At 32.8% G+C, this 19,054-nt stretch overlaps 1 protein-coding gene across 17 annotated transcripts in view; it reads right to left on the reverse strand.

The window, feature by feature from the left end:
• Window positions 1–3,018: 3,018 nt before the first annotated feature.
• Window positions 3,019–19,054, reverse strand: part of RNF111 (ring finger protein 111) — a 101,692-nt gene continuing 85,656 nt past the window's right edge. For 7 of the 17 annotated variants that reach the window (XM_072962331.1, XM_031672719.2, XM_072962333.1 and 4 more), the window contains 7 exons: window positions 15,329–15,677; window positions 13,349–13,501; window positions 12,219–12,345; window positions 8,480–8,572; window positions 7,626–7,721; window positions 6,296–6,423; window positions 3,019–4,672 (listed from right to left, as the gene is read on the reverse strand). In XM_072962331.1, the coding sequence (XP_072818432.1) occupies window positions 4,555–4,672; window positions 6,296–6,423; window positions 7,626–7,721; window positions 8,480–8,572; window positions 12,219–12,345; window positions 13,349–13,501; window positions 15,329–15,677 (1,064 nt within the window). In that variant the 3' untranslated portion in view covers window positions 3,019–4,554. The remainder of the gene's footprint in view (window positions 4,673–6,295; window positions 6,424–7,625; window positions 7,722–8,479; window positions 8,573–12,218; window positions 12,346–13,348; window positions 13,502–15,328; window positions 15,678–19,054) is intronic. The other 10 variants (XM_031672724.2, XM_031672723.2, XM_031672725.2 and 7 more) reach the window with 3 other exon arrangements.

The following is a 19,054-nucleotide window of genomic DNA, read 5'->3' on the forward strand; positions in this document are numbered from 1 at the left end:
ACATCCATTCCTTTTAAAAGGCAGACTGGTATGCAGTGGATGGGAGACTTACCATATCTCTTCCAATTCCCTTGTCAAACACTCCTCTTATAGAGGCTCTTCAGAATCTAAAAAACAGAATCACTAAGATAACAGGTCAGAATGGAAATCTGAGTATCTTGAGCTGTGTTGTTAGACACACAGGCCATGGTAGAACCCAAATTCTTCCTTTCTAGTACACGATGTATCAATAACAATCTGTAGAATTTTACACCATCCAAAGTTTTTCCCTAAACAAACACTGAATATTACCATCTAAAGCAAAACTGACTCAGAGAGTCCACAATGAAAATTAGCAGTTAGTGAAACTAACCATTCTTTGTAGTGATAAAGGATTAAAAGAGACATGAAATTTGGGCTAATTAAAAGTTTCTCCTGGAAACCATAAAGAAGTTGTGGTGTACACATGCAGCAGAATACTACTCAGCTATAAAAAAGAATAAAATAATGCCATTTGCAGCAACATGGATGGAATTGGAGATTGTCATACTAAGTGAAATAAGCAGAAAGAGAAAGAAAAGTATCATATCACTTACATGTGAAATCTAAAAACAAAGAAAAAGAAAAAGAAAAAGGACACAAGTGAACTTATTTACAAAACAGAGACAGACCCACAGACAGAAAGCAAACTTATGGTTACTAGCGGGTAAGGGGGTTGGAAGGGATAAATCAGAAGTTTGGGATTAGCAGATACTACTATATATAAAATAGATAAACAACAAGGTCCTGTTGTATATATAGCACAGGGAACTATATTCAATACCTTGTAATGGCCTACCGTGAAAAAGAATATGAGAAGGAATATATATATATGCTGTACACCAGAAGTTAACGCAACATTGTAAACTGACTATATTTCAATTAAAAAAAAAATCTTGTCCTGGAAACCCGTAACTTCCAAATGCTCTCTCAGTCATAACTACCAGCCTATTCAAAGCCTAGAAGCAGCTAATACAACATTGACAGCTTAGTAGTGTGCTTAATTAACCCTTAATGGGCACCCAATCCCTGCATAACACAATTTGATGAGGAGTAAAATTAGGAGTGAATGAGAAATTCTAGTTGTTAATTTCTCCATGAAATTTTCTTTAAGTGCAAAGAGGTTTCAAATCTTGTGCCAATTCTGATCCAATGGCAGTTAAGTAGTTGCCTAAAACACAGCAGTGGATGGCATTTATGGGCAACTACGTGCCTGTCGTGATTGCAAGGCAAGGAAAGCAAGCAAGCACACGTGCTGGGAATCTTCCATTCCTCCAGTAGAAGGAAAATTTCAACCCGTCAGAGAAGAGCTGAAGAGAATTGTTACTTCTTACCTAGTAATCTGTTGCTTGTTCTCAGTAAGAGAAAGATTAGCAGCAAATACTGATCTATGGTTCAGCACCTCGCTATGCTACTATCCTTTGTTATTAAAGGCAAGGCTATTTGGGTGGTGGAGTGGGATGGAGTGAGCATTAGGGGAATGTATTTTCTTAAGGATGTACTATATGCAAAGCTCTTTACACTCATCATCTCATTTAATTCCAATAGCAAACCATTTCTGTTATAGATAAGATGCTGCTCAGAAAGCTTAAGTTGTTTTGAGCTTACACAGTTTAAAGCCCAAGTCTGACATTAAATCCTATATTCTTTTCACAACTTCAAAAGATCCTATGTGTGGCCTCTGAATTTGTTCAGAATACACAGGAGAGAAAAGAAATTGTCCCCAGCAAGCCCAACCACAAAATTAGTAACATTTATTTTTTTAAGAAATAAATAGTTGTTTTGGACATAATTTTAAATTTAGGGAAATGACTGAAATCTTTAACTGAGAGAAAATATTTCAACCTGGATATACCCAATACTGTGACATGTGAAGTCCTGAATAAGCAAGAAAATGTACTGTGTTTCCAGAGGTTTCTGGAAGATAAATTAGAAATCAGGATGCATTTTCTATAGAATTAAGTTATTTTCATTCATGAAAAACTAGAAATGTCCACAGAGTTTATACTTTAATTTGTGTTACAAATACCATTTTAAAAACAGAGCTGGTTTTCTGTATGTCAAATTGTTATGGTTCAAATGATGAAGTGTGCTAGAAGCTAAAATAAAGTCACCAAATAAGAAATATATTTTAAATACCAGTTTATCATTTGTGTATTAACAATGAAAATAAGAATTTGCTGACAAAAGAATTTTAAAGTATTTGGACAGCTATCACTGAAATTTTCATTTTGACATAAGATATAGCAGGATATGGAAGACACCAAAACAAAGCACAAAAAATTAAAATACTAAAAATTATTTTCTTCCTTACTTGGTTCATTACTAATCACATTTTTCTGTAATTAAATGTAGTAGTTTAATAAGTTCCTGCATTAACAGTTCAGGTATATGCTATGAATACTTGCATTAAATACATTTTAAAGTAATGACGCTTTATCTGTATTAAAAAAAATCAGTAGCAATTATTAAACAAGTCAACAGGTAGTTGTGTATCTAAATCTCATGTAATACTAAAAAATAGAGAAATCTATCTGTAATTGTGTTTTGGGGAACGTCAAGAGGACTCCATTGTATAGTATTCTCCCTGTCTTATCTCTCGGCATGGACCCTGAGTTTTCCAGTGGTAAAGTCCTACATCCAACACAGGCTACTAGCTCTTTTTCCCAGTAAGATGGCAGACATAAGTCTCCTTTCTGTCTCCCCACTACACCCTTCTACAACTGTAGCTTAATCAAGTATTCTTTTTAAAAATAGTATTTTATATCAAAATCTCTTAACCATACTCCATCATCCATCTCTACACATTCTATGTTGAAGCACGTTGATTTTGACAAAATCAGTGTAACATTTACTAATACCAAAAAAGGGGCAAGCAGTCATAACTGAATGAATACAAACAACAAATTATGCAAGTATCAACTTGAGTGAAATCACTATGTTTGAACTCCAAGATATTTAATATAAACTGTTTTATAAAAACTAATTATGAAACACAAAGACAATAGAAATATAAGTTATTTATTAATCAATCCACTTACAAAGCAGGTGGCTTAATGCAAGCTTATTGACATCTTCACATATGATCCATGGGAACATGTCTTCCACATACAGACAGTGATGTTACTGACTGATGCATTTGCAATCTGGGGTGTATTAAGCATATTTAGACAAATAAAATTAGGCTATCCTGTATATGAAAGTATCTTGATAATATGCATCCTGAAGTGGATTAAAACTTTCTCCAAAGGAGAAATGTTAGTACATTAACTTAACTTTAATATTCTATATTATGCAGTAAATTTTAACTATAGAAATTAAAACTTTTATATCAGTGATCGACTCTTGGTAATGTATGAAGTGGGAGTCTAAAACCAGAGCAACAGTAGGTTGACAGTATAATTTGTGCCTCACAGTATCTGCAGATTTACTGTTTTCAAGTTTAAAGAGAAATAAAACAAGAGACATGTAGATTCAGCTGACTTTATTTGTCTTTAAACTAATAAAAATCCCTTTAAAAGTGATCCTGGGACCCTTAGTAGTTCTATGAATGCATAGATACCTGCCAATGACTGCAATTCTAAATCCTGACTGAATGTGTTTATAAAATCAACGTAAGCAGATATCTTTACTATACGTGCTTAGCAGAAGACTGAATAAAATTCTACATGTCTTCTTCAATTTCCCTAAAATTTCATTAAATCTGCAAGTATATACAATCCAGCTAATTGAAATTAATATTTAGTGTTCATCAGAGCTGTTTCACAGCAGCAAAAATTGAATCTGGGAAATAAAGTTCTAAACGATGTAGGAAAAAGATAAATACAATCAGAACAGCAGTCTAAATGTATGATATCAATATTCAACTCTATCTGCATTGTGCTGAAAGGAAAAGGATACATCAAGAAAATTTCTATTGATCACTCTGGTGATGTGAATACCACCTGCATCTGATTGAATATGGTTTGTATTCTGTTCCCAGTATTAAGGGTGGTATTTAACTCAGAACTCCATATTGTAAATATACAGCAGCCATTTTGTCCTAATTAAGGAATGTCTTAATACACAATATTATCATCTTCTAGAGGATCTTTATACATTAAACTAAAGTACATGATTGATTAAATTAAAGGTTAGTAATGGATAAAAAAAATTCATAATTCTCAAGACCTGGTACTATGTAAAAAACAAAAAGACCACAAAATTCTACTTACTAAAGCAGCTAATCTTGCCTGCAAGTTTAGGGTCATAAGCCCATAATATGTGCAAAGAAATGCAATACAAGGAACCATGCAAAAATACAGTAAAATGATACAGGAAAAATGTCAAATCTAGAAAAAAAAAGCTTTTATAAATACATCAAAATCAACTGTATACATAAACTGTAGGTCTAGCATTAGTTGTACCATATAGCAGAGCCAGCACTCTAAGTTCAAGGCTTCCAAATCTGCGCAGGTAAGTCATGCCATCTTTGGTTGACTGCAGTACCAGGAGGATGGGAATGAGGGGTGGGGGCAAGAGTTCTGAAACATGGTGTCAACTTTCACTTGGCAGCTGGGCCTCAATGTCCACTCTGCATATGGGGCACTTCTTATTGGTAATCAACCACTGGTCAACACATACTTGGTGGAAAAGGTGCATACAGGGAAGCCGTCTATTATAGGCAAACAAAACAAAAAGCAAGTTAGTTTTACGACAACTGCACATGGCATTTATTTTTAAACAAATGATACATGTAATAATTCAGTCATATTTTGAAGTTACCAAACCTCTTTCTTTTACTTAAAAAAAAAATCCTCTCTAATAAGAGTTACACCTACATTAAATTAACACAGCGATATAGTTAACTGTCACAGCTATGGAATCAAATTATATAAAATCTCAAGAATTTTAAGAACAGCCACATTGGCAATTATTCCAACTTTGTTTCTATACATGATCTGCCAATGCAATAGAGATGGCAATATGGTCCATGTAATATAATACTGCAAATATATTTTTAATATCAAATTATTACATTTGTGAAGTACTTTCAAAAATATTTAATTTTCTCTCAGAAACCTTAGAACTTAATGTTGTAAATATATAGCAGCCATGTCATACTGATTAAAGCTTGTCTTAATAATAATATTTTCTATTTAGAGGATCTTTATACATTAAACTTTAAGCCCGTGACTGACTAAAGGTCAATAAGATTGTTTGAGATTGTTTTCATGTGATATTATCCACTTAATATTATGCTACTCTTTTAAAAGTAGGCTAAAAGAGATGTTTACTTTGTACGCTACACTAAGTTATCAATTAGAAATTGAGAAATAAAGCTTCCTTGCAATAACAGGGTAATATTAAATCTATAACAGTAGGATAAAAGTTACTGACTTAAGTGTCCTTTTCTACTTCCATCCACTGTTAAGAGTTGCCATACATTTTCATACTTCCTAACATTTTGCAACAATAGTAGCTAAAAAGAGGTGTTCCAATTACTCCTGGCACAATACTGTCAAAATTATTGTTAAAAATATTATCCATATTTATAAATCGTCACTGGAAATACAGTTTTCAAATAAGCCTGTATGTGGTATGGTAGAGAGTTGTTTATAATTTTTCCTCTCTCAGCCAAGTGAAGAAATATGATAAAGCTATCCTTATAAACTAGGGCAACAAAATTACTATAAAGTTGTTATATATGTTATAGAGCCTGTTTCATATAAGATTATGTTACATTAGAAAAACCAGAATAGGAACAAAACAATTATTTAAGAGATTATAAAAAGAAAAGCCTAAAATTATTATTTGGTTAGCATAATAATATTTTCTAAGTCACAAAGTTGCAAGAAGAAAACAGTCCAACAAGTTGGGAGGAAATTTTAGGACAAGATTATAAAAGATGCTATAAAACAACAGCATGGAGCTAATCTGGATCCCCCCCCACTTTAAGTTTTGGAGAATACATTAATATAACTGTCTTGGCCTCCAAAGCTTCTCAAATTCTACTTTCTGCAAGATTTATGGAGGACAATTTTGACCACAAAATTTCCCTGGCCAAGTCGTGGTGTGGCCCTACAACAGGGAGTATATTTCCCATCCCCACCTTTGTTAGAAATACATAGACTTTAATCTTTTTATTCTTTCATTAACTCACAATAAGAAGGCAATTCAGAAACCGGTAATATACAATTATGCCAGGACTAATCTTTATTTGGTTTCTGGTCTACTTTCAAACAAAATCTCTTGTGTAGTTTTGACAATGGATGTTAGATAATTAATGTCTAGTTACCTCACATCTTCACCTTCCTCTAAAATAGACAAACAGATAGTACATTTTTCCTCTGTGTCTTCCTCAGTCCCTTCTTCCCCATCTTGTTTGCAGTGCAGTTTCCTCTGTGAGAACCAATCAGTTGTTACCTTATTAGTAGAGATGACATTATTGAACAACTGAGTAAAGTCTGCGTTTATTTGAAAAACAAAACAAAACAAAACAAAACCACCCGTTCACCCACAACTTATACCCCAGGTACAACTCTCATGAATTAGTGGATGAATTAAGTGACAATCATCAACTAAGTGTTCTTTTAAGACACTTACATAATCAGCATCAAAAGCAAAAGTGAAAGCAACAGAGATTCATCAGTTTGAAATTTCTCATTTTTAATCCACCATTAGGATAATATACACTATTTTTGTCCCATCATGACCACAGCTAAAACACTTTATTTTAGTAATAAATGTTTCAAATAACATTAATTAATTAAAAAATTAATGTTAATTAGTTTAGACTGTTGAAAGAACTTAAATTTAATAACACCTCATTAATATTTTTAGAGAAAGAATGAAAAATGCAAAGAATAATAATTTTAATACTTTATTTTTCTCTATAGAACTTTGTTGTTTGTTGAAAAACATTTATTTAACATGTCTACTCCATAACTTCTAGCTGGAATACTACATACGGAATTGAGGGTACAATACAAGAAATGTAGGTCAATTTAAATATCCATCAAAATAACTGGCTAGTTAAATTATGGTACTACTATATGATGGCATTTTGTATAAGCTATTAAAAAGAATGTGGCTGATCTGTGTGTACAGATATAGAATGAAACAAAAATGTACAAAACCGTGTGCATATTATCTCCTTTGTGATATTTTTCAAAGTGGAAGAAAAATATATACATATGCACATTATTATAAATGCATAAACATATGTGGAAGATTACATAAGAAATCTTTAACCATCATTTTTCTTCTGGGAAGGAAGACCAGGATCAGCAGGGTAAGAGACTTCAGAATATATATTTTTATACTTTCAATTTTTTAAAAACCATATGCATGTATTATTTTAGTAATAAAAAATGTAGTTGCTAGACTCCATAAACCCAAAGAAAGTCCAGAATATCTTTATGTTCTTTTTTAAATTTTTCTTTTTTACTTTTTTGGTAGGCACTCAACAAGTAAGTTTACTGAACAAAAGATTCTTTAAATTCTACAGTGCTTTACAATTTTCAGAAGTGTCACACATGCTTTCATATATATTATGAGAAAGTCCATAGTAATAAATATTATGCACTTCAATAATAATGTAGGTATTTCAGAGAATAAATTCTTACCTTTTTGTATTTATGTGGATATGTACATCTTTCAATTGTCCCCTGGGATGCTCCACGATTAACATTTCCTAATCTTTCTTCCAAATGAATAAGTTCCTGAAGGTGAAGAATAACTAGTATTAAAAGCCAGAATGATTATTTCTTGAATAGCACTGTCAATACTGTAAAAGCCAAAATGTGCAATGTAAATAGAATGTTCAATAGCCATATATGGTAAGGCAAATGGCTGTGTATAATTCTCTCTCAGCTTACTAAAGTGCATGGCAAAGTTATCCTTACAGACTAGGGCAATGTAATATTACCACATGGTACTACACAAGTCAGTAAGCATGTATGCATGTAGAGGATGAAATCACTCTAGTAAAACAGGGAAACAAATCAAACAGTAGTTCTAAGATCCACTGACTCCAATTTCCAAGCTGACATGAAGAAACAAAACTTTACATAAAATTCAAAGAAGATATTTAGCTACAAAGTGAATTACTGAGATTTCTTTTTTTCCAGCAACGCTTCTCTAACAATTAAGTTTGCACTGAAAGCATTAAGGTTTTTCTCCCACATTTAGTGGTATGGTTCTTTATCTGATATTTAGATTAATTTAATAAATTTCTGTTCTATATTAGATATTTTACTCTTCTTTAAATACTTGAATAATTTTTGACACTGAGATTAATACTGCTTACAAACCCTTCTATAATAATCCCTAGAGGCAAAATCAGAAATTCAGACATTTTTTACTGCCTTCTGATCCCCAGCCACTGGTAGCGATCCTACAGTTATAAATACTAATAATACATACATTCTCTCTTTGCGTGAAAGACACTGTAGCAAATATCATTAATTTTATTACATACCTCAAAATTGCCCCTGAAAGGACCTCTGAATGATGTTCCATCCAATCCTGATGAAATGTAACGAATGTGAGGATAGCCTGCCATGTCAGGAACCTATTTTAATAGAAGAGATAGGCTATATCAATTAAGAATAGGCCCAAGTTTTACTGTTAACATTGAATAATTCAGACGCTCAATTCTCTCCTTTCAACTACTCACAAAATTCAACTTCAATAAGTATACACAACTCCAAAGAAGCATTCTGTAAGAGAGTTAGGTTCCTCTTCAAAAATAATTTCTTTTATAATACTACTGAATTATAGTCAGACGGGAAAAAGAAATAGCTATTTCATAACAGGTTTATTCTAAGTTGATTTATTTTGCACAAAGAATCTTAAGTAGAAAATACTCAAACCTAAGACTGATGCTCTTAGTAGCCTAAATGTATAAAGAGCAAAATTTTCATAATTTCTGGTCAATTTCAGAGAAATTGAATGGTATTAAGATATAAAAATGAATAAAATTTTCCAACAAAACTTAACTTCAAGATAAAAATTTTATTTGCCTTCCCCTAACTCTATATTAGCCAAAGGTACCCTTGTTCCTTTTTCGGTTTGGTTCTGTTAGTGAAAGTTTTAACAGTTTAAAAGTTAAAAGAAAGTTTAAATTTTCTAAATATTTGTTAGGTATAGTCAATCCTCATTATTCATGGATCTCTTTTGTTAGTTCACTTACTTGACAGAATTTATTTCTAACTCTAAAATCAATAGTTGTGCTCTCACTGTCATTCTTGGACCTGCACAGCGCAGCAAAAAATTTGAGTTGCCCAACATGTATGTTCTCAGCTAAGGTAGAAACAAGACTCTGCTTACCTGTTTCAGCTCTTACACTGTAAACAAGTCTTTTTTGCAGTCTATGTAGTGCAATGTTTTTCACATTTTTGTGCTTTTTATAGGTAACTGTTTTGTTTAAGATGGCCCCCAAACATAATGCTTAAAGTGCTGGCTAGTGTTCCTCAGTGCAAGAAGGCTGTGATATGCCTTATGGAGAAAATATGTGTTGATAAAGCTTCTTTCAGGCCTGAGTTATGGTGTTGCTGGTCACGAGTTCAATGTTGATGAATCAACATTATATGTCAAATATAGTGTCTTCAATCAGAAATACACATTAAAATAAGGTTATATATCAACTGACTGGTTGTGACCAAAGGATTGCAGTAACCTAGAACTGTATTTATCTGGGGAATAATAGTTCAATATTCGCTTCCTCAGCGTTTGCAGAACTTTATAGAACATAACTATGGTGACTAACAAGAGTTGACCATAGTATTAGGAAAGGGAGATTCTGGGACAGAGCACCATTCTTCCATCTGTATAAATAAATCTCCCAAATTATTTTTTAATCAGCTTCCACTGAATCACAGCATACTCCTAGCAGTTTTATAGCTTTACAAGACAGTTCATATGTGGAAAAGAATTTAAAGTGAGTAATAACTTTTCACCTTCAAATACCCTATTATTTAAATATCTGCAACTTTCTTTATAATCAAGATCAACAGTATCCAGCTTTAAGCAGATAACCTAACTTCCTACACATTTCCAAGAAAAAGGATAAATCAAAAGCCCCTGCCCCCCACATACTTACACCACATATATCCTGTAACCCTTCCTAACCCCTCCCTCTAGTTTTCATGGGTGACCTTCCTCTTTTTCCTATTCAAAGATAAGCTCTGTCACCTGTGCCCATCTTCGCCTGTTTCCCCACCCTGGGTCATCCTTAATTAACTGCTACCCACCCCTCTCTTTTATATCTTCAAACAAGTCCTCTCTAATGCTGTTTTGTTTTAAACCTAAAATTTGTATATTTTGTAACAACTTTATCACCTTGTTTTAATATGCATTTCTAAAATTACTTTCAAGTATCTCTAAACTCAAATTACCTCTTTAAGCTGGAACAAATTCCAACCCTATTTCCCACTTTCTCTTCACTGCCAAGTTTATAAAGCAAATAGCTCATGTTCACTATCTCCACATTTTCACCTCCCTTACTGTAATCTAGGACACACCCCATCTCCATTCCTCACCATACTGAAGTCATCTGACAAAAACTACCAATATAACCACACAATGCCACATGCACTCAACATTTTTTAAACTTTATTTTTTTGTGGTGAAACACTACTGACTGTATTATTTTGACATTATTCTAACCTGGTTTCTCCTCAACTTCTCTAGACGGTTCTTAGCATCCTTTGTTTTACATTACAGTACTATCATTTAAATATAGAATTATTATTCTCCAAGGTTTTTTCAACCTCTTGTCAGTCTGAACATTTTTCCTGGAATTTAATCCTCTTCCACAGATTTATATATATAATGACAGATATGTGACACATATATATTATATATTGACAGATCACAACCTATCTTTAACTTGGATATCAGTTTATATATAGTTATATATGTATATTTATATATATAGTTTTTATTTTTTTTTTTACTGAGGTATAGTTAATTTACAATATTGTCTCAATTTCTGGTGCACAGCACAATGCTCAGTCACATGAACACACATGCATTTGTTTTCATATTCTTTTTCACCATAGTTCCTACAAGATATTGAATATAGCTCCCTGTGCTATACAGTATGAACTTGTTCAGTTTATAGTTTGAAGGTCCAGCCCATACACTTAACTTCATACTGGACATTCCACCTTGATACACAGTTATCTCAGATTCAGTATGTCCAAAACCTAACTCATCTAACTCCTTCCCTAAATCCTCACCTAATATTTTCCAGTTTAGTGAATGGCAACAGCATATACCTAATAACCCAAGCTAGACATCTGGGAGTCATCCTAAATATTATTCAAATGTATCCCATCATTTTTATGCCAACTGCCACACCCTTTGTCCAGGCATTCACCAACTTTTATCTCTTCTACTATAATGTCCTAACTAGGATCCTTCCTCCTACCCTGAAATCTATTTTCCACACAGATGAGGTAGCGGTTTATTTAATACAACCTGATTAAATCACTTAACCACAAAAATGTGATCAAGAGATTCTCCTTTCACGAGTCCTAGATTCTTGGCAGGGCAGATTTCTCACTGCTGAGTGACCCTTACCCCTAAGATGTAGAAATACCAACTTACTTGGAGTTCCTTGTGCTTATGCTATTTAAAAGCTCTTTACATACCGTAACCACTTTAAATCATCATTTTCAATTCCAAAGCATGTTTAGAAGTTGCATGTATAATAAAGTGTCTTGGAGGCACCTCTGCAGTGCCTCTACCCACACAAGACAAAACTATTCACCTCTCTCTACTGCATAATATGTATTATAAAGAGAAGACTCAATTTATGCTAAACTTGTTCTTTAGGACTCAAATTGGTATTAACAAAAATCTGAACCTGTTCAAACCAGATGTACAGAATTAGTATAGTCCTTCTGCTGATCAGAAAATAAAGTATGAATGCATCAGAACAGACCCATTATCACTTATAACAAAATAAAGCACACGTTCTAGTGAGAGCGGATCAAGACTGTCATCTTGGTATAAATGCAAATACAAATACATTCTAATATATCTAATACCTTTATATAGCACAATTCCAATCTAATAATAATTCTCAACCTCTACTAAAACATCTATCAACAACTAACACGTTAAAAATATTTTCAGTAAAATATTTAATTTAGAAAAGGAAGAATAGTTTTCAAAGAATATGTCAGAATTTTGAAGTTTTCGTATTTTACCATTAAAGGAAGAGCTCCTAATTGTAAGTGATGAAGTCGAGGTGGTGCGTGGTAATGGGCCAAGTGAGGATGCAATGCTCCAGGCGTGTAAGTAGCTGCAGTCACTCCAGCTTCAATTCCCAGTTCCCTGACAAGAATGAGAACAGCTTAACTTTGAGACATCCTCACAATGTCTTTATTTTCAACAGAAATGAGGGGAGTATGTTTACATTTTTAAAAGTAACCTAAAGTTTCTTAACTTAGTTGAGAAAAAAAGATAATTTAGTCCAAAGGATATAACTAATAATTTCAAGTTTATTTTAGAAATTGAAACTCAAAAATTCTATTTTATGATCATGAGGAGCAAAGCTTGTATTCAGTTTCACATCTTACAAAGGAAGAAAATACAATGCATGGCCCCTAAGGTTCCTTCCAATCTAAAAGTCTGATTCTACTTGAGAAGCATATAGAATAGAGTTTACATGAATGTTGCTCCCAGGGCTTTCATTTGTTGGGTTCATAGTGTCTCTGGGTTGTTGGCATCAAGGATAATTACAAGAGTAGACACTTCTATACCTTATAAAGCAAGGGTAAACAAGATTTTAGAAAGAGTAAAATTGGTTAAGTGCCAAATCTTCATTTATTGATTTTCATTTCCTGTTTTGCCTCAAAAGTTACTGTGGATCAAGATCTGAATGACCACCTACAAACAACGGATCCAGAAAGAAAATTAATGTAAATCTGCTTCCACTTCTCTAGGAAACAAGCCTAGGAAGATGCAGGCTGAATTTCATTGTGAACACCAGGGGTTAGTGGTTGAAAAGCAAATCTGAGTTCAAAGGTTGGGAGGGGCATCGATAAAGAAGTTGTGAAAAGTAGGATCCATTTAGAGTTAACTTCTGATGGTAGATCCCTGAAAAACAACAACAAAGCCACTACTCCTGTTTGACACGGTTCCCTGCCCCAGAACTCAAGCTCCTACTCTTTCCTCTCCAGGTCTCTATGACTTGCCAGAGACAGTGCTTCACAGCTAAGCTAGAATTCAGTTTCTCCACATCACCCTTCTGTATGGCATTCCACCACAGAGTATCTCTTCCAAGTTTTTAATCATAAACTACTGAGCATAGCTTTGAAATAAACACAATACTGACCAGGCAGATCTCTCTGGAGCCTGTCGAGGATGTGATGACATAGTCTGAGGCACATGAATATGATGCCCATGACCATAGTTTGGGTGCATCCTATGTGGATGGGGTGGGGGGCGTTCATGTGCCCGCCTGGAAACACAGAACACAAAAAGACCACTGGAAATAATTGAATAATTGGTTATTTCTTAATGTAGAAAAAACAATCTAGTATTAATATTACAAACATCTATAGATTAGTGGTGAAATTAATTCTCTAACAATTAAAGAATATAATTTAATTATTAATAAATCAATAAACCATAATCCCACAAATTCTCACTGCTCATTTATAAAAATGCCTCCAATTTAAATATAATCCAGGGAAAAGAGAGTTTTAACATTATTTTGTATATCTTCCATACAAGAGATATTTTAAATAGAATAACAGGAGCTAAATGAAAATATTTTAAAAATTAATACTACAGCAAATGCTTAAAGAAGTTATTTTATATAAACATACAAGGCAGGAAAATGGAAACTATTTTCTTCACTTTTATATTGTAATAACATTCATCCATTTTAATGGATAAACCTTGTATTAAAAAAATTTTAACCTTGTGCATTTTTTCAAATACATGCAAATACATGTCAACATATCTGGAAAAAACTGGTATTAGCTCCATTCACACTCTTTATTTGGCATCCCAGCTTATTACATTTTCTCTTTCTAGTATAAAGTCAAATATACTACTGTAAATGGTCATGAAGTTCTAGACAAAGGGCACTTAAAAGAAAAACAGTTTCAGAGATTAATTTTTTGTAGTCTAATTCTTAATTTCTAATAGTTTTGAACCCATTTATAGATTTTGCGTGTCTAATCTCAATGATTTAGAACAAGTAATTTTCTAGACACTGAAAGATATGAATGTTAAATTGGCAACTTTCTGTATAAAGGGTCATTATACTAGAATGACAGCAATAACCAGACATTCTGAATATAATCTTAAGTTATGTAAGTAAAGGAAGAAGTTACACAAGTTCCAGGTCATTAATTAGATCGAGAGTTTTGTGAGCATCCTGTATGGGCCAAGTAGTTAGAATGGTTTGCTCTATAGGCCACGTGGTCTCTGTCACAACTACTTAACTCAGCTGTCGTAACATGACAGAAGCCACAGACAATGCATACATAAATAAGTGTAGCTGCTTTCCTATAGGACTTTATTTACAAAGACAGGCAAAGTAAGACCAACAAAGTATGTTGTCCTGAATTAGAAAATCAGATCCTGGTTGGGGGAGGGTATAGCTCAGTGGTAAAGCACGTGCTTAGCCTGCATGAGGTTCTGGGTTCAATCCCCAGTACCTCCATTATAAAGTAAATAAGTAAATAAACCTAATTACCTCCTGACTCCAAAATAAAAATAAAAATAAAATAAACAGGAAGAGCAAATTATTGAAAGAAAATCAGATCTTGAACTTTCAAAAGAAAACAAAAAGTTCAATTACAGTCTTTCCATAATGTTTGAGGAATATGATATTTTAATATTCAAATTTATAAATAAACTAAGTTAAGAAGACTGGTGTTTCAATGTCAGTTGTTGAAAATTCTACTAATACTCTTCTTCCCTCTGGTTGGTAACATAAAATAAATCAAATTAAATCTTTAATAGCTTTATATCTTATTATTCAGGATCTTTAATTTTAACATTAATCTTTAGTTTGGAATACTGAAGAAATAATCAAGAGATTGGTTTGTAAAAATAAATGACCACGAGTCATATCCTGAAAACGCTTTGATTTCATTAAATAACCCAATATAAATGTGTTTTGTCAATACCTACAACTCAGGATAAGACAGAGAAAGATTCTGGTTAGTAAAGAATTTCCTAATGAGTTGAGGATTTAGTATAGTTATATCACTCTAAAGATTTTATAGTTTTAAAGACTAATGGAAATAGAAGGAGAAGAAATAACGTGTGATTATCTTTTTAAAAACAAAAAACATACGTTGGATGCTGCATCATCCTCCTCCTTTGAACTTCCATCCTCTGCATCACTTCATGAGGATGCAGTCTCTGTGCTGGAGGTGCGGTGGCTGGAATATGGTGTGAAATTGGCTGGTGTGTGGGAGGAAGATGCTGAGGGATTGGTGCAGCCGTACTGGCTAAGTGAGTTGGGGCTGGGGGTGCCACAGGGTGAGATGTTGCATGAGAAGATATTTGAGAATGGAAAGCATGTACAGGATGAGGAATAACATAATCCACTTGAGGTGGAGGCTGAGTCTGAGGAGGAGGGTTTCCATGAGAGTGGGGGCAGGCAGAGGCTTGATGATGAAGTGGTCTTGTCAAAGAAGCATCTGTTAAAAAAAAAAAAAAAGGATAGGCACCATGGAGTTGGGCATATACTGGCATTATACATTCCTACTATATTTTACAAACATATTAGCACGTATTTAATTTTTATGAATACTTTATCAATGCTTCAGTCTGCTTAGTTCTGCTTGGCAACCTGCTTTCTTCTTTGAATAATCTTAGATATCTTCTCATGTCAGTATAACACAGCTTTACTTCATGCACAGCTTCACAGCATTCTATTATAGGAATGAATCAAAATTTATTGACAAAATCACCAATTGATAAAAATTGAAAGCAACCCAAAGCTGCAATAAACATCTGTGTGTATGATTCCTCTTGTGTTCACTCTCTTTCATATATGCATGCACTTGCACACAACACACTACTCAACAGTTTCTCTAGCATAAATTCCTATAGGTAGTTGAGTCTGAGGCAGTAATTTACATTCAGATATTAGTTGACAAAATATCCTTCCCAAAATCTGACCATAATTAATTTCCATCAACAGTGCATAAGCGTTTCTGCCTAATTACTCTTACATTATCACTAAATTTTTAAAATGCTAATTGGACAAAAATCTTGTATTTATAAATCACTTATATTTCTTCCCTGAATTATCTATTCATATTCTTAGCCTATTATTTACCTTTTTCTTGCTGATTAATAAGTATTCTTTGTATACATGGAAGCTTTGTCAGAGGTAGTATAAATTTTTTTCAAATTGTCTTCTGTTAATTTTATTTTGCCATATTCAAGTTTTTCACTTTTGTATAGTCAAATGTACAAATTATGTATTTATAAATATATAAATCTTGTTTTCCTTTATGATTTACTGGTTATAGAGCACTACAGAGAGGTAAGGAACTTGCAAGTCCTCCTACACAAGACTCCAAAGATACTCTTTCATTGCTGATCTCTGTTCCATGCTTTTTCCCGTGCTATATTAAGAGAAAGAGGGATATTTGCCAGGAACCTGCCATGGAAACCTTGCCAGGAAAATAGCCTTAAAAAAAAAAATGGCTTCGACCATTTCTTCGTTTTGAATTCTTATGTTGCAAGTGACTATTGAAAGGTCCCTCAGAGGAATACACATCTCTCTTACTCTAAAAGATGTGCATCTGTTTACTAGAAATACATTTGTCTCCTCTTTGGATTTTACCCTAATTTCATTTTATCTGGAAGATTTTCTTTGTAGCATTGTACAGAGCTATAGTGATTCTCTAGTTTCATTACAGAAGGATTGCCTTCAATATCAACTTCTTTGATTCATGCAGCAGGGGTGAAAGTTAGGTCATTCAGCCATATTTTCAAAGGAAACTGCAAGCATGTATTTAAAGGAAACTTTCAGTAAGCTCAATATAAGTTGTGAGACATACTTTAAAACTGATTTTCTAAAAGTTACATTTTCAAATCAATGCTATATTCCAAGAAGTTACAAAGCTCAGTACTTCTTGATTATCAGAAAAAGAGTCACTATGTTTTATCATTGTTAACTATATCCTTCCTTAAATTTAGAGCATTTTTTTTCCAGTTTCACTTTAAAGTTTTCTATTTCTATAATCATTACAGGAAATAATATTCACAAATATCACAAAACTTTGAAGTTTTGTTTTAGAATGAATTAATTTGTTTAACTCCTCATTCATTTTATTTCTTTTTCAGCTTTACTGAGGTATAATTAATAAATATAACTAAAAATTTTAAGTGTACCATATGATGATTTGACATTTGTATACTATGTAAAATGATTAGCACACTCAGGTTAATTAACATCACCTCACATAGTCACCACTTTTTTGTGTGTGTGGTGAAAATTTCAGCCATCATTATAACTCATTGTTTATCTAAACAAAGCAATTACTAAGCACTGTACAAAGGTGACATATTCTGCATTCTCATACCATTTCCCTTCTCTATTTCATGTGTTCTTGCCAGTTAAAAAAAAAGTCCTTGACCTTGCTTCCTAAAAAGTTCAACATGTCATTTAAACCTAGCAATTTCACTCCCAGGAAGTTATCCTACAGACAGACTACAAACAATTTAAATGTCCATCAACAGAGGAGTAATTTAATATATAATGGAATATGATGATAGTATTAAAAACAATGAGCTAGATTTTTAGGGGCTAATATGGAAAAAAAAAATCTAAGATGTATTATTAAATTAAAAAACCCAAAAATCAAAAAATGAAAAAGCAAGAGGCAAATACAAAGTTTCATATGATCCCATTTTTTCAAAGAGACATATATATATATACTTCTGTGTGTACAAAGAAGATTTCTGAAAGGTATATAATAAGCTATAAACAGTTGCTACCTCTGAGGTATTAGGATTAGTGGGAAGAGAGAAGGGTTTTTAATTTCTCATTTTATAAAAACAGATTTTAAAAAAGGTTTCTGCTGTATAGCACAGTGAATTAGGTTCAATATCCTGCAATAACCTTTAATGAAAAAATATGGAAATGAATATACGTATGTATATGCATGACTGAGATATTGTGCTGCAAACCAGAAACTGACACATTGTAATTGACTTAACTTCAATTAAAAATTTTTTTCTCATATCATTCTGCAGTTTCAATTGCTTAGGATGTACATAAGTTGTTTTTATGATAAAAGTAAAAAAGTTTAAATCTAAAATGTTTATTTTTTATTAGGACTAAAAAAGGAATGGATACACTCACAAATTGCTTTAATTTATTATTTTTAAAGGGGAGGAGCAGAAAACCACCTGTTTTGAGTTTCCAATAAACAATGATCAATTAAAGATGAATACCAACAACTAATACAGAATAGCTTGTACATCTTACCAGTGTTCACAGAATTTGCCCAATGGTCAATGATTTGCAAAAACTAACTCTGCTTCAAAACCTGCTTTTTACCTTACACTTTAAATTCTAAGTTCCATTATTGAAAAGATAAATGATATATCACCAGGTTTCACTGTACAAATTCTGGATTGACTCTAGCTGTGTACGTAGGACTCAGATTTTAAAGATTATAGTAGAAGAAGAAATCTAAGATACATAACTGAAAATTATCCCTTGCATGTAATCAGAACAAAGTAAATTTCCTTGCCAACTTCCTAGTTTACTTCTGACATGAATTTTCAGTGTTTTTTTTTAAACCAAAGTATTTAATAGGTTTCTATTTTATTATTAGCCTATGATTTAACAGAGTAGTAAATAAATATTTGTTACACAGACTAAGGGTATTTCTCATTTCTTATGGTATCTCATAGATTTCAATTTCTTTAGAAAAGCTATGTCTGATTCCATTTTACTTCCTTTTTTTTTTTTTCCTTCCAACATTTTTTTTGTTTTGCTTTTAATGGAGGTACTGGGAACTGAACTCAGGACCTCGTGCATGCTAAGCATGAG

The sequence above is a fragment of the Vicugna pacos genome, chromosome 6 (assembly GCF_048564905.1).
Source record: "Vicugna pacos chromosome 6, VicPac4, whole genome shotgun sequence".
Lineage (NCBI taxonomy): Eukaryota > Metazoa > Chordata > Mammalia > Artiodactyla > Camelidae > Vicugna > Vicugna pacos.